This window comes from Beta vulgaris, chromosome 9 (genome assembly GCF_026745355.1).
Source record: "Beta vulgaris subsp. vulgaris cultivar EL10 chromosome 9, EL10.2, whole genome shotgun sequence".
Taxonomy (NCBI): Eukaryota; Viridiplantae; Streptophyta; class Magnoliopsida; order Caryophyllales; family Amaranthaceae; genus Beta; species Beta vulgaris.
Genome location: NC_079210.1, coordinates 25,970,777 through 25,987,076, shown reverse-complemented (window position 1 = coordinate 25,987,076; position 16,300 = coordinate 25,970,777). Strand labels below are relative to the sequence as shown.

The 16,300-nt window shown below is 31.9% G+C and overlaps 1 protein-coding gene across 1 annotated transcript; it reads left to right on the top strand.

The window, feature by feature from the left end:
- The first annotated feature begins 14,333 nt into the window (after window positions 1–14,333).
- On the top strand, window positions 14,334–15,698 carry LOC104903454 (uncharacterized). The gene has a single exon (XM_010691488.4). The coding sequence runs from the start codon at window positions 14,393–14,395 to the stop codon at window positions 15,410–15,412; it is 1,020 nt and encodes a 339-aa protein (XP_010689790.2). The 5' UTR covers window positions 14,334–14,392; the 3' UTR covers window positions 15,413–15,698.
- The last annotated feature ends 602 nt before the right edge of the window (window positions 15,699–16,300 follow it).

Below are 16,300 nucleotides of genomic sequence, written 5' to 3'. Positions count from 1 at the left end.
AATTTAAGGGGTAAAAAGCATACCAAAAATGAAAAGAAGGAAATTGTTACATTTAAACAGCCATTTTTAGAAATTGTTGCATTTAATTTGATACAGATGAAGTATGTTGTTACCTTCATGCAATACATGATTGCATATTTGGCAATACACAAACATTGAATTTCGTGTAATAAGGAGTTTCCTTCCGTGCTAATGTGGTAAAAGTATGATACCTTGGGATGTTTATAAAATTGAGAACGCAACAACTCGAGAAACTTTCACTTTTCTGTTGGCTTAGTTTAACTTTTGAAGTTTAACCCACTTCTCCAAGGAACTGTAAGTTGACGGTGGTTGCCGGAAAATTCGCCAGAAAGAGTCACGAACTCACCGTGTGTTTGGTGAATTGAAAGTATGTTTAATTTCTTCAAAATTGTGTGGGTTTAATTCATGAAATTTTGTGGGTTTTGTTAAATTTTGTGGGTTTAATTCATGAAATTGCATGTTTTAATTTCCTAAACATGTCTTAATTTTGTGTATAATAACTGGCGTTTTGTTAAATTTCATTGAAATTGAGTGGGTTTTGTTAAATTTTAAGAAATTGAGTGGGTTTTGTTAAATCTCAAGAAATTGAGTGGGTTAAATTAAAAAAAAAATCGTGGTTGTATAATGTTGAAATAAGATGAGAGAGGAAGCCAAAAGTTTCGTGCTAAATGTGGTGGTGTTATTTGTTATTTGTTATTTGAAGAGTTTATTTTGGTAATATATATAATACCCATATTCTATAAATTGTAGTATAGTTAAAAGTTGATGTTCTTTTATGTCTTTAGCACTTCAATTTTGATGAACTCGAATGAAATTGTGTGATTATTAGTTGTAGTGATTCATACTAATATGGGTTATCTTCAATTTTAAGGGATTTTTTTCAATTTATCTGCTAATCAACCCAACCATGTGCTGGTTTATCAACTTGAGTGAAACCTAATTTTTTAATTTTTACTCAGTACTTTGTGAAATTTTGATAGTTAATGATTGTTAATATGTTAATAGTTGGGTATTGGGCAATCAATCATTACTTGGATCTTATTTTGATCCATTGCTACTGACACTTTTGCTGAAATTATCATTGCTTGTGCTGAAATTATCATTGCTTGTGCTGAAATTATCATTGCTTGTGCTGAAATTATATGTCCCAAAAAAGCCACTTCCATCTTGCGAAACTCACACTTTTATTTGGTGGCATATAATTTTGAATGAAAGATTACATAGTTAGTATACTTTATGTAATATTGGAAAATCAGCACATATAATTGACTATCAAATATTGGATTGCCCATAGGGTTGTTCTCGGCCGGAATTTGGGGTATTGTTGTTTTAATAGGACCATGAAGAGCTCGAAAGTCATGTAGGAATGTAAAAGGAAGAATAAAACCAAGGTATAGCTATTTTTTGACCATGCTTATGAACATATCACACCTTGCATTGGTGTTAGAATGTAACTTAAATTTCTTCTCTTCTTCTTAGGCGGAGGAAGTGAATGGTGTAAACTATATAATTGATGTATTGTGTTCCTATAAGAGAATATTGTGTTTATAATTACTAGTATTGTGGTGGGTCCCATCTTAACCATATGTTTTGTATTACTATAATTGTGCTCTTGAATGGGTTTGGTATGCCAATAATGTTAGGATTTCTACAAATATTTTGACATTATGTTAAAACAAAGTACCGGCTAGTGATTTATGTCGTGGTTTTGTTATATTGTTGTTCATCCTTATTATGTTTGGGGTTTCTACAAATATATGTGACATTAATGTAAAACATAATAAAGGGATGCACGATCGAACGTACCGATCAACGAAACGTCTTTTTTTAGTTTAGGGTAGGTAATTCGTGTTATTCCTTTATAAGGTTAAGTTTCTACAAATAGGGCAACATTATTGACAAACATAAACGAGGCCTAAATGATCAAACGAGCCACCGACTACTGATTCGTGTCGTGATTTGATTGTTCTTCCTAATGAAGTCTATGTTATTCAATAATACAAATAGTGAAGTGTATCCCCCCCCCCCCAAGAAGTCCTCCTTGTACAAGTATGATGTAATTATTAATAGTTTAGGGAATGACATCATATAGCATGTGAAGATGTATTGTGTTCCCATAAGAGAATATTGGGTTTATAATTAGTGGTATTGTGTTCCTAATAATCTGGATTAGGTTCTCTTACACAAAAATTATGTTTTAAAGTAACCATATTATGTTCTCTTACACAAAAATTATGTTTTAAAGTAACCATATTGTGTTCCTAATAATCTGGATTGTGTTTCCCACTACAATCAAATTTAAATTCTCTAAATTGGGCCATATATTATTTACCCACTCAATATTAATTATTTGTTGTTGTTAGTGTGGTTAAAATAAATTGTATTCCTATTTATGTCAATTTATGGTTTTTATAATCAATTTATGATCCTAAGGACTTTAATAATCAATACATTATTAAGAAATACCTACAATTATACATTTTAGTCATTAAATATTTATGTTTTGTTACAAGGGAATTATTTTTGAAAGTAATCATATTTATGTTATTACAAAAGAATTATGTTTCAAAGTAACCATATTGTGTTCTACTAATTGAGATTGTATTTCACCAATTAATTAAGTGTCATTAAATATTTATGTGTTGCTATACAAAAATTATGATTGAAAGTAACCATCTTGTGTGTTGTTATAAAAGAATTATGTTTCAAAACTTATTATATTGTAGTATTCCCACTTATTGGGATTGTGTTTCACACTACAAGCAATTTTCACCAATATTCATTAGTGCATTAACCCACAATATTTTAAATATTTGTTGGTGTTATTGTGGTTGAAATAAATTGGCACTAATGTTTGTGTTGTGTAACATAGTACTTTTGATCTGTTGAAATTCATCGTTTAACTAACAAAAATTTTAAAAATGTCAACACAACAAAAATGCAACATGTTACTATCATGTTATATTGGAAACAAATAGTGCTTTATAGTAAGCATATCATAAATATGTTGAGATAATTGTAAAAACATAAGTAATATCTGAAGGATTGAATTACGGAGTAGGGTTTCGTCTCGTTATTTGGTTGTATTGTTGTGCCAAATGGAACGATCGTCTAGGGTTTTAAGGTAAATTTGGTTTCGTCTCATTATTTGGTTTTATCTAGTGCCAAAAATTGCAAAAAAATGTGTTATGTAACATATATTTGGTTGTAATAAGTTCAGATAAGTTTCAAGTAGGTCCAATCAAGTCAATAAGTTCCAATCAGGTCCAATAAGTTCCAATCAGGTGCAATAAGTTCTAATCAATTTTGATCAGGTCCAATAAGTTCCAATAAGTTCCAATAAGGTCCAAATAGTCAATGATCAATAAATTTAAATTTAACTTTTAATGAAAGTACCACTATGATTATATAGTATTATATTTATATTATTTTCTATTATTTTATTATTCATATGACTATTAGATGATTATGTTATTAATAACAAATTTAATTAAAGTAGCATTATGAGTATATAGTATTATATTTATAATATTATCTATTATTTTATTATTCATATTACTATTAGCTGATTATGTTATTATTAAAAAATATTATAATCATGGTGAAATAAGGTTAACAATAATAATCATCATAATTATAATATTTTGCAATTCGTCTTTAAATAACTAGAGATAAGATGTTTTTGTTACTAATAGCAAAGAAAGATGTAAATGTTATTAATTGATTTCCTACTAATGCTTTATGAAATCAACACAATACTATTAGATATATTAGTAGTGAAAGTTGTGTATAGGCAAGCATATAAATAATAGATTTTTTTTTAAAATGTTAATCATAAGAGATAATTAATACAACATTCGTTCTTTTTCTATTGCAACAATAGAGTTTTCACGCTTGCCAATGCATAACTTTAACTATTAGTATCTTTAATTACTTTTTAGTAAAAATTATACAAATTTGATATTTTAAAAGTATAAATCGAGACGAATCTAACAAGATCCTACATGACTATATTTTTCCTTACCTAAAAATCACAAGAGATAGTAAAAGGGTGGTGAGTGAATAGTGTAAAAATCTCATTGTTGTAATAGAAAAAGAACGGAGGAAGTAATTACTATCTTTTCGAAGGATAAATTTTAATAATTGATATCCCATAATAAAGTTTTAGGGATAGTATTTATGTTAGGGGTAATATTTATGCTATTACTCATCAATTTTTATGTCAAAAAGGTCAAAAAAGTTTTAATTAGCTCCAATAAGGTCTAATAAGTTTCATTCAGGTCCAATAAGATCCAATAAGATCGAATCAGGTACAATAAGTTCTAGTCAGGTTTAATTAGGTCCAATAAGTTAAATCAGGTCCAATTCGGTCTAATAAGTTCAGTTTAGATAAGTTCAGTCCAGTTTAAGGTTTTTCAGGTGAAGAGAATGCATCCTTAGAGTGTTAGTGGTCCATGATATTGTGTTATGTAGCATAATATATTGTGTTCCCATTTTTTAAATTTGGGTTTAGTGTGAAACCATTAAACTCCATATGGGCCTCCTTGCTGCGGGCTTATCTTTTTCCATATTATGCTGATATGTTGTCTAGTTGAAATCATATTGTGTTTTGAAATTTTTGATTTTTGTATTATATTCCACTATTTTATTTTTCATGCGCAAACCAGATCAATCGTTTTTCAATAACTTTTTATGTCGGTTTCTTCATCTTCATTATTTGTTTCAAGAACTCCTAATTAAACCTCCAAAGGGCAATGTATGCTGAAAGAGTGGGTCAATTCGAGTAAAATGCAACCACAACGCGGAGATAGTGGTCCGGGTAACAAAATCTGGCCCAAACAAAGGAAAAAAATTCACGAATGTCCTTATCGACTTCTAATCTTATTCTCTTATTGTTTGTGTTCATGAATTCTAAACACTTCATTTCATTTGTCAATAAATCCAGTGACAACATTGTTCATCTCTTAATTATCTGATTTTTGATTCTTCTCACCGTAGATCTCCACCTCTATGAAAGCCAAATTGTCTTGTCCAAAGTTCCGCAATACACAGCAAAACAACAACAATGGCGAGGCTTTTTTTCCACAATTCAACAACACTTAGTTTCCCCCTTGTTTTCGTTTTTATTTCTCCCCATAATTTGCAACAAGTTATTGTCCTAATGTGATCAATTTCTCTTCTCCTGGTTTTTTGTAGTGGAGGAAAGAGAAAGGAAGTCACTTTTTCCCCATTCCCTTCTATTCCCCTTTTATTCCCTTTCTCAAACTCAAAAAGTTGAATATAATATGTTTTCTAAATATAATACATTATTTTTGTACTTTTAGCTTTTTACAAGATTAACTTTTCAATTTTATATTGTTGATATGGACAAAGTTGCCCATATCTAATATCGTTTTATCATTACTCTAGGTCTTGTATATATGTTAGTTCTATAATTTCATTTTGACTTGTGACGTTCAATAAAGAACTTGTAAGTAGAGGTTCTTTTTTTTTTCTGTACCAAGTTCTCGTATAATTGTTTGAATGGAGAGATAGGACTTTTGTACGTTGAAGTGAGACTATTTAGTATCAAGAATTCAATTAGGACATGAAAACTTCTATCTATCTAAATTCAAGTCATGTATATTTACCTGTTATTCCCTTAATTTCACTTTAATTTACTCACTTTACTTTTCATCAAAACCAAGGAGGTGGGGTTAAACCCTAAAATTTCCTCTATGTCTATGTGATACTTCTCATATCTTAATGCAGAATCTTATTGTATTTTACAATTTGATTTTCGGACTTAATTGTTTTTGCGATCTCTATGCTATTTACGTTTCAAATATATTAGATATACATCAGATGAAACCAAACACAGTCGAGCTAATTTTTATCCCTTTTTTGTTGAAGGTTTTGTTTTACCTAAAGGATGACTGATATTGCTCTAGCTTAAAAGTGTTCATCGTGATTCGGACGAGTACCTGAATTCTAAAGGATGTAATCCTTCCAGGTGGGATGTAAGTGCTACTATTATTGACTCAAACTCTGAAATCTAAAAGTCAATTTTTAAGATTGTAGCATTGATTTAGGATTCGAAAGCAAGAGAGTATTTACTATTTACCTTTGAGTGCAGGAAGTAGGATGTGACTAGGACGTGATTTAGCTGGGCTTAAAGTTTATACTTTTATTCACTACTCTTTTATTCACTACTCCCTCCTTAACAAGAAGTATGCTTTTTAAAAGATTAAATTATTATTATACTGTTCATGTTATATTAAACATCCTAGCTCAAATATTTTAGTACTAATATCGCTTTGGAATTCTTTCTTATGCAAGTTTAGAGGATTAAGCTTGGATGCCCTCTAAGATATCTACCTATCTCAAGCTGTGTGGATAATTGCCTCGCCAAAATTACGAGGGTGTTAAAACTATTGTACAGTATTGTAGATTACTAGCTTATATACATGAATGATTTATCTTTGCATACTGTATATAAATCACCCAAATGATCATGTAATATTTTACCATGAAAATATTATAATATAGAGATGTAAGTCATGTGTCTTAGTGTAAAAATTGAATAGTTCAAATATCATATTTGTACTTATGTGGGGCTTGTTTGCACTAGTCGAAAAAGGTCAATTTGCATCGGACCTGGGACCCCCTATTTGCGTCGGACTTGGGTCTGACGGCACAGGTCTCGACGCAAATGACCTATAATTGATTTGCGTCGTATACGGAAACGATGCAGATCTTTGAGCTATTTGCTTCGCACGTCGTATACGGTGCGACGCAAATTACTCCCCCAGCTCCACAAACTACAGCACGAATAGAAGGGGGATTTGTGTCGCACATAGCACAGGGTGCAACGCAAATCAAGCATCTGCGTCGCACCTTGTGCCATGTGCGACGCAAATGACCGTATGTGAAAAAGAAAAAAAATAGTACCAAAGCATGAATGCTTTAGTACTGCACCACAACCAAACAGAAACTTCAAAATCACCACAACCAAACAAAAACTTCAAAATCACCACAACCAAACAGAAACTTCAATTAAAAAATGAGAATGAATGTGTAGAGATAGAGGATTGAAAATCAAATAAAACTAATAACAATACCGTTCAAAAATTCGAACAGATCTGGAAAAATAAAAACGAAAATGCTTGGAATTTTAGAACATATATATTACAATAATTCATAAAAACAAATCTATCAATAACTAATATAGTACAAAAATGTTGGAGCTTCCTTCACATGTTGACCTTCTTTCTCGTTGTTATACTTCGAACACATCTGGAGAAATGAAAACGAAGATGCAGCAAAAAACGAAAAATTCACGAAAATGAAAAAACGAGGTCTTCAAACAAGACCTGAAAAAATGACAAATTACGAAAAATTAAGACAGGCGAAAAACAAGAAAAAGAAAAAAAAAATAAGTTACCTTATTCTTGGAGTGCGAAGAACAAAATCGCTCCTTGTTCACGGATGCAGTTCAATAAATTCACGAAGTTCGTTGCTCTTCAAATGTTGCTCTGCGAAGAACAAGTTACCTTCGAATGATAAATTGACGGATGCAGACGAAATTGAAATGATGAACTGTGGAATTGTCGATGTGAGAACGAACGAAATGGAGCGAGAGAGGGAGAAGGAGAGAGAGAGGAGATGAGTGACGGCTGGAGATTTTAGGTTAAGGAACGAACAAAATAGAGTGAGGGAAGGAGAGGGAGTGAGGGAGGAGATTTGAGAGTGAGAGTGAGAAGCGGCCGGGTATAAGGGTTGAGTTTTTAGGTTAAATATTTGAGCCGCGAATCTGCGTCGGACGGTTATGAGGGCCGACGCAAATTGGGCTTTTGCAACGCGCTACATTACCATGCGACGCAGATAGTACAATTTTCTTTTTTAAAAGAAAATACGACTTGCGTCGTATGCGCCTTGTGGTTCGACGCACATTGGGCTTTTGCAACGCACCTTTGGTCGATGCGACGCAGATAGCTTATCCTGGTGCTCGTTTACACATGATGTGCGTCACACTCTTCTTCATGTGCGACGCAAATAGGGTTTTTGCATCATTTCCGTTTCAGTGCGACGCACATCAGGGGACGCAAATCGTCGTTTTTCTACTAGTGTTGTACATCTCGTTCTGAAATGCTAATTAGTGAAACTTTTTGTAGTACATAGGGAGGGATTAAGTTTTTTCTAAATATAATAATTTGCCAATTGCTTCCTTGGTAGTCTAAAGAAGGTTCACTTGCAAGATAGAATAACATGTGGACATATGGTCATATGACGTGAAAACTATGGGGGGGAAATGAAATCTTCTTGGCTGAAACTAAAAGTTGCAATATATGAAGTACTATATGAAAAAAGGGTCACCAGAAGAAAAAAAAATGTACTTCATGTGACAACTGATCGAAAGTCTTATAATAACAATAAAGTATAGGTCATTCGACTGACATTATTGGTGCTAATTTAGCTACTCCTAAGCATACGCGGCCGCCTAAATCACTAGTACTGACAAAAATGGAATCTGACGAAACCTCAACTCTTATGGTTTTTTTTTGTCTAATATTTGTAGGTTAGGCACTAAAAATTTGAGAGTAGGACAGAAAGATAATGTTATTTAACAAGATTTACATAATACATTATGTAGGGAACCAAACTTATAATTAATCTGTTGGATGTCGATCATTCAAAGTTTTGTAAATCATTCTGCAAATTTTGTTACACTCACTTCCTTTTTATTAATAACTATTTTTTTTTTCGGGGATGCCTTGGATCAGTTACAATAAACAAATATGTTATTATTTTTAAATTTCATAATTTAGTTTGCTACTTTTTGTATTTTTTATCCAATAAGAAATTGAAAAATTCATGTTACGACGTGGTAAGTAAAAAAAATTTGAAAGGTTTGAGTTTGAAAACAATACCTTAAAAGGAATTGTGGTAAGAGAATATGATATAAATATTCTCTTGTAAGTTACGTAATAAGAGTGTTGGAGATGTATATACTTGTTTAAGTCTTTTTAGTTAATTATAATTATTACAAGACTCCATCCTATTTTATTTGAAACATTAGACAATAAAGTCATAGTGTATTGATGGTTAAGCTCGTACTTTTCATTTCAAAGATCACGTGTTCGATACCTTGCACTAACACATTTTAAAAAAAGAAGCAAGGAGTACACGTAGACATAAAACATTTGCATTAGAAATGTGAGGAGAGTTTTCTTTCGCACGTCTTTTAATATATTTGTACTAGCTTTCTTTGCACGCGATGTGTGCGTGTATTATTTTGGCGATTATTACTAAATTTCATCTAGATGTAATTCTGAAGGATGTAATTTACAATCATCATTAGTTCTAATTAAATATCATGTGGTGTAAATACAAAATATAGTTCTCATTTCATTTTGCACAGTCTCCAAGACATACCTTTGACCTACGATATCTTCTATTTCTTATTAGTAAAAAATATAAAAAGTTGATATTACGAATTTACACATTGAGACGAATCTAACAAGACCCCTCATGAATATGGTTTTTTGTATACATTAGTAAAAATATTTGGTCAAAATTTTTAAAATTTGACTCCCAAAATAAAAAAATGGGAACTATATTTTGGGACGGAGGGAGTATAATAGAGATAGATTTGATTGGAGGTGGAGCGTTACTTGATAAACGAAAGGTATATGAGTGGAGTATATTGTCACGTTCTCATACTCCCTCCGTTTCACTTTAATTGTTACACTTTGATATTTTACACTATTAATTCACAAATTTCACTTTGACCATCATTTGTGATTTATACGCAGATGAAAATATAGTCATGTGGGATCTTGTTAGATTCATCATAACATGTATTTTATTAATATGTACTTTTTATGATTTTTACAAATACAAAACTAAAGATATATGTCCTCAAAATTTTGCATTGGCATGCGTAAAAAGTGTATGTATATAGATTAAAATGAAACGGATGGAGTATAATTAATTAATATGCAACCCATACTAATTGTATAGATAATCCCAATGGCTATCTTCATTTTACACCATTTACTTTGGAGAGACACTTAACATTTACCCACTTAATAAATGTAGGTAGGCAGGTAGCTGGGCCCAAACGTTAATTGTATGGTTGAACGATCTTGCCGTTGACATTATTATATGCCGGTATTTGGGCTAATGCTCAGGGAGAGAAGCCACGCTGCTTTCGTGTTAGGTTATACTTCAAGTGGTGCAAGAGTTTTCAGCAAGGGTGATCAAAAGTGTGATAGAGATGTAATAACTTCGTTCTTAATTATTGCAACAATTTGACAAAATAATATAAAAAAGCTTTATATTTAAAGTGTTACAAATACTAGGAGGAGGTATAACAATTTGATATATTTATGAAAAAAAATATATATAAAAATAGTGTGTGTAGAAAGAAAATAAGCAGAAATTTTTATTTTTTTTTTTTTTTTTTTTTTTGGCGACAAGAACATACAGGCATAACTTAAACTAATTTACCTAATCTAGCCGCTATTGCTAAATTGTGCGCTGCAACAATGTCTTCTCTACGAACCTTCTTTATCACCCATTGAGGAACTCTCCGACACAGAGCTCTGATATCATGCATTATTGTGGCAATCTCTACTGCTTGATGATGGCTTTTTGCTGCACGGACAACTTCTGTCGAGTCTGAAAGGACTTGTATATTACATAATCCTTTTGAGTAAGCTTCGCAGAGACCTATATACACTGCGAGAGCTTCAGCTTGAAGAGATGAAGAAGCTGAAACTATTGTGTTGCCTTCAAATATCTTTTCTCCATTCATATACGCCGTCCATCCTATTCCCGCTTTCGGATAGTTTAGTTTGTGTCTTTTCCAGGCTCCATCTACCAAAACGATGCATGCTTCTTGTTGATCAGTATCTAGGGGGGCGAGAGCAGAAATTTTATTGTTCTTCTCTATTTTGCTAACTTTACAAACACAAATACTATTTTTTAACACAAATACTGTACTTTATTTATTACACAAGCACTATTTCTGCATACACAAACATGCACTATATTTGCATACACAAACATAATTTTGCACAAAAAAAATTTGTTAGGTGTATCCAATTCTTGGATATTACTCCCTCCGTTCCAAAATATAGTTCTCATTTCATTTTGCACAGTTTTCAAGACGTACCTTTGACCTAAGATATCTTCTATTTCTTATTAGTAAAAAAAATATAAAAAGTTGATATTACGAATTTACACAGTGAGACAAATCTAACAAGACCCCTCATGAATATGGTTTTTTGTATACATTACTAAGAATATTTGGTCAAATTTTTTAAAATTTGACTCCCAAAATAAAAATGGGAACTATATTTTAAGACGGAGGGACCGAGGGAGTATCATATCTCCTCAAAAGTCATTATTGCCCTTCTATTTGCTGCACAAAGATACCTATTGAACTGTCAGAGAATATAGGCATGTCCAAAATGGATCCGTCCATACCCGACCCTATTTTCTTGGGCTCCGAATAAGATTTTTCGACCCAAAACTTGAATGACTTGAACCCTTATGAACTTGGAAATTCTGAAATAGGGTTAGAGTTGAAGTCAGTTGAACATGATTGACCCAAAATTTAAAAATTTAATATTTTTAAATGTAAATATAATAATATAACTAACAGAATGAAACATAATTATATATATATAAATGAAGTGAGTGTTTATTTTCACAACAAATTATTGTATCAGATTTGTTAGGATAAAATATCGTTTATAATACTAGTCTTCTATGCACACAATGAGTGCAAAAGCAAATACAAATCATATTGTAATTTGACAGAATCGTTGTATAAATTGACATTGTTTTTAAAAATTGGTAAAAACAAAAAAAAGAGTTTGTCTGTTTTTATTTGAAGATATATTGATAATTTAGGGTGCACACCATGTCCTCCCCTCTTCCCTTACATAATAAAGATTATTAATTTAAATTTTACCAATTTGGTTGTTTAAAGCATAAGTATATGTTACTAATATGATTGGCAAATTCAAATAGATGAAAAAAATAGATACAAAACTGCCTTTAATGTTTCTATTGGAGATTATGAGTGGAATGTAATGCCTTTTGGCTTAAAAAATGCTCCATTTGAATTTTAAAATATTATGAACGATATTTTTAATCCTTATACTCAAAATATTATAGTCTATATTGATGATGTCCTAATATTTTCAGATACTTTATATCAACATTTCAAACACCTTAATACTTTCTTACATGTTATATATAAAAGAAATAAGTGTTTATTTTCACAATAAATTATTGTATCGGATTTGTTAGGATAGAATATCATTTATAATACTAGTCTTGTATGCACACAATGAGTGCAAAAGCCAATGCAAATCATATTGCAATTTGACGGTATCGTTGTATAATAAATTGGCATTGTTTTTAAAAATTTGTAAAAAAAAATGAGTTTGTTTGTTTCTGTTTGAGGATATATTGATAATTTAGAGTGCACACCAAGTCCTTCCCTCTTTCCTTACATGATAAAGATTATTAATTTAAATTTTTACCAAATTATTGGTTTAAATCATAAGTATATGTTACTAATATGATTTTTATATCATATTAAAAATTAAATTACAATTTTATAAATGAAAAATACTCATTTTATATTAAAATAAAACACAAAATAAGTTGAGAAAAATAAACCATTAACCCGTATCTTAACCCCAACTCAACCCACAACCAGTACGTATGACTCGACTCGTATTCAACTTGACTCAAAAATACATCGACTCATATTTACGGAACACAAAACCTCCTCGTCTGACTCGTTAGACAAGTCTAATTGACTAGCATACTCTTAACTTTAATTTCCTTTTAGCGTACGAAACTATTTTTTTTTCTAGCTAACCCCCAAAGGTAGCTAAAGTGTTCGCTTTTACAACCAACTACACAAAGTACTTTTAATATACTCCCTCCGCTTTTATTTATTTGCTACAACTTGGTTTACACAAGAATTTAGGAGATGTCCTTTTCATTCTTTTTTAGTGTAGTTTTTAACCCCTTTAGCATTAAATAGGGTGGGAAAAGGAAAAAAAAATAGTACTTTTTGGTGAAAGAAGAGGGGAAACAAATATAATACTATTACTTTTTGGTGGGTCAAGTCTCCTTATAACGAAATGTAGCAAATAAAAAAAAGCAACCCTTTTTGAAAAATGTAGCAAATAAATAAAAGCAGAGGGAGTACTAAGAATCCTAACAATTTTCTGCATGCCATTCCTTATACTCCATAACAAAACAGTGATTAAAGTATGCAAGTTTGTGAAAACGTTATTATGAAGTCATTCTTTGGTCCTACTAAATAGAAGAATTTAGTGGATATTAACTAATTTAATTGGTTAAAGTTTTAAAAATTTACGTTAAAGTTTTAAAAATTTACGTTTAAGATTTAAAATCAAGAGTCCGTCTTTGGTGAGACGGTCTCACGTTAGTGTTAACGTGAGACCACTGATGTCATGCTAACATCACGCACGTGCATCAAACCAGCAGTAGAATTAGTTAAGCGCTTGCACCTATTAGTTATGCTAGTCTTAAATTGCTTCTGGATGAATTAGTTAAGCGCTGAAGTATATTAGTTAAACGCTGAGGTATATTAGTTAAGCGCTGAAGTATATTAGTTAAACACTGAGGTATATAGTTAAGCGCTGAAGTATATTAGTTACATCAGGAAAAATACTTAGACCAGTAGCGCTTGGGCCTGTAAAACGCTTGGGCCAGACGCCAATACATGCTTATTTTGACAGGTCTACGTGAGACTGTCTTTTATAAAACTTTGTGTAAAATCAAATCTCATTTACATTAATTACTTTTTAACTCTGTCTACACAAAGAAAATTTAAAAAATTTAGCTAACATCATGCATTTGATGTTCTCGTCTAAGACATATTTTATTGTCAATTTGTCTACCCAATCCATAAAAAAGAAGGTATAGTTCTTGTTAATCTAATCAATCTATTACTTACCAAATTGAAAGATTAGGTTACCCTATGTCCCTACACTTTGAACATTCTCAAATACTATCAGCAAAGGCACATGGAGCATGCACTAAATGACTCTCTCCATCCCCCACCATTTTACAAATTTCCTTAGACTCAAATCTCTCTTTTTCTTTTTTCTTTTTTTTTTTAATAAAGAAAACCTAAAATCTCTCTCCTCAATCCCCGCATCATTATCCGCCTTTTTTTATGTTTCTCTCTCCAATTTCTTTTCTCTACCCTTTAGATTTTTTGACTTAAAAAAAGAGGGAAAACACACTAACAAGGGTTTATAAATACACACTGTAAACCCACAATGAATGAAACAGAGCAAAAACCCCATACTCCTCTGTTTTTTCCTTTGCAATGGCATCCAATGCAAGATTCTTTTTCTTCTTGCTCTTAGTCCTTTCTTTTTGTCTTCAAACCCATGCTAGAGATACCAAATTATTTAGCAAAGTGACCAAAAATACTAAGGAACACAAAGAATCCATTAGCGTATCTCCTGCACAAGCACCAACACTAGCTCCAGCACCATCCCCGGAATCCGAATTCATCGAACACGGGTATGGTCTTTACCAGAACTATGAATACCCTCCTACCACCACAAACCCAACCAACACCGGCAAATTTGGCAAAGAAAAGTATGTTCCTGCTCAAGAGCTAAGCAAGAACAACTTTAATGAGTTTGAGATGGCATATTCCAATAACAATTTCCATGATAATGGTAATGGAAATGGGAATACCAATACGAAAGAGTATGTTAATGAGAAGCACGGAATGAGCGATACTCGATTTATGGAGAATGGGAATAAGTACTATTATGATGTTAACCAGGATGTTAAGGATGAGAATAGGAATGAGTATGTGAGCGAGAGGCAGGGGTTAAGTGACACTAGGTTTTTGGAGAATGGGAAGTACTATTATGATATTAGTGAAGAAACAGCAGAGAAGGAAAGAAATGGTCATTTCCACATTATCAACAATGCAAATGGGGATGAATATGAGAATTTACGAGACGAGAGCGATACTCGATTTATGGAGAATGGGAAAGACTTTGATGATACCAACGAGGAGGAAGAAGCAGCAGCTAAGTTTGGCAAAAATGGTCATTTTGATGCTAACAACTATGAGCATGAGAATGAAAACAAGTACAACTTCAACAATAATAACGTTGAATATGCTGATAGTTACTATGGAAGTGGGAAAGGGAATGGAAATGGAAACAAAGGGTATGATTACAAAGGAAATGAGTATCATGTGAGACAAGGAAGTGGAAATAATAATTATAGAAGCCCAAAGAAGTTTCCTAATGAGTACGACACTATGGAAGAGTATGATAGGGAACAAGGGTACATTGAAGGTAAAGATGAGTATGTACCATGATTATAGATGATTGATGTCCAAGTAAAAAAATTATAGTTGGGGAAGAAGGATAAAGGTTTAATAGATTTTGTTATACTTTGAATTTGTTGTTAAGTTATCATGATGTATGTGGCATCTCCGGCAATTTTGGCTTTGAGTTATTTATTGTAAAAGCTAAAATTAGCCATAGTTTATGTATTTTACCTATGTGGCAAATGCAAGTTTGGAAAGAAATTTTCCATCATGTTTTTATTGAAGGGAACCTTCATATTTTATGAAATGATCCTAAAAAATTAGTTAGTGTTTACACATTGTCTAATCTTGTACCAATGATGTCTTGGCATAGTAGTTAAGATTGATGTGTTGTGAACGATATGTAACAGGTTCGAATCCCCCTTTCCTTTCTTTGTACTTTGTACTGCCTTCGTGGCTCATATGGATAAAAAACATTGTCTAATCTTGCAAATGATGGAATGTGAACAACTATACCCATGGACTTCAAGCATGCAAGTTTTATTCGTTTCAACATATCTTTCATTAAGCACAGGGCCTTTAGCTATATAACATCCTCCTGAATCCCGCTTCTCTAAGTCCTAGATGTACCCAATAGTTGCTGATAATAATGTATAAAAGCATCATTCACTTCCTAGGGAGACTCCACCTCCATGCTCCATCAATGTGTTTGATACTATAGACAGTATTTTGCCGTCTCCTTGACATAATTGACTAATTAAAGAGTTTGTATTCTCATCTTCATCTTTTAGCCAAGCAAATTTAGCTTTTTGTTGCAAGAAAGATAGTTATTGAATATTAACTAGCCATTGATAAAGCTCAGCCTCACACTATACTAGCTTATTTAAAGTGTTTGCATCAGCAAGCTAAATATTGAAGAACCCCATGTGGAGGATT

What these genes read in the sequence shown, in the direction of transcription:
- LOC104903454 (XM_010691488.4), top strand. Translation starts at nt 14,393, where the DNA reads ATGGCATCCAATGCAAGATTCTTTTTCTTCTTGCTCTTAGTCCTTTCT.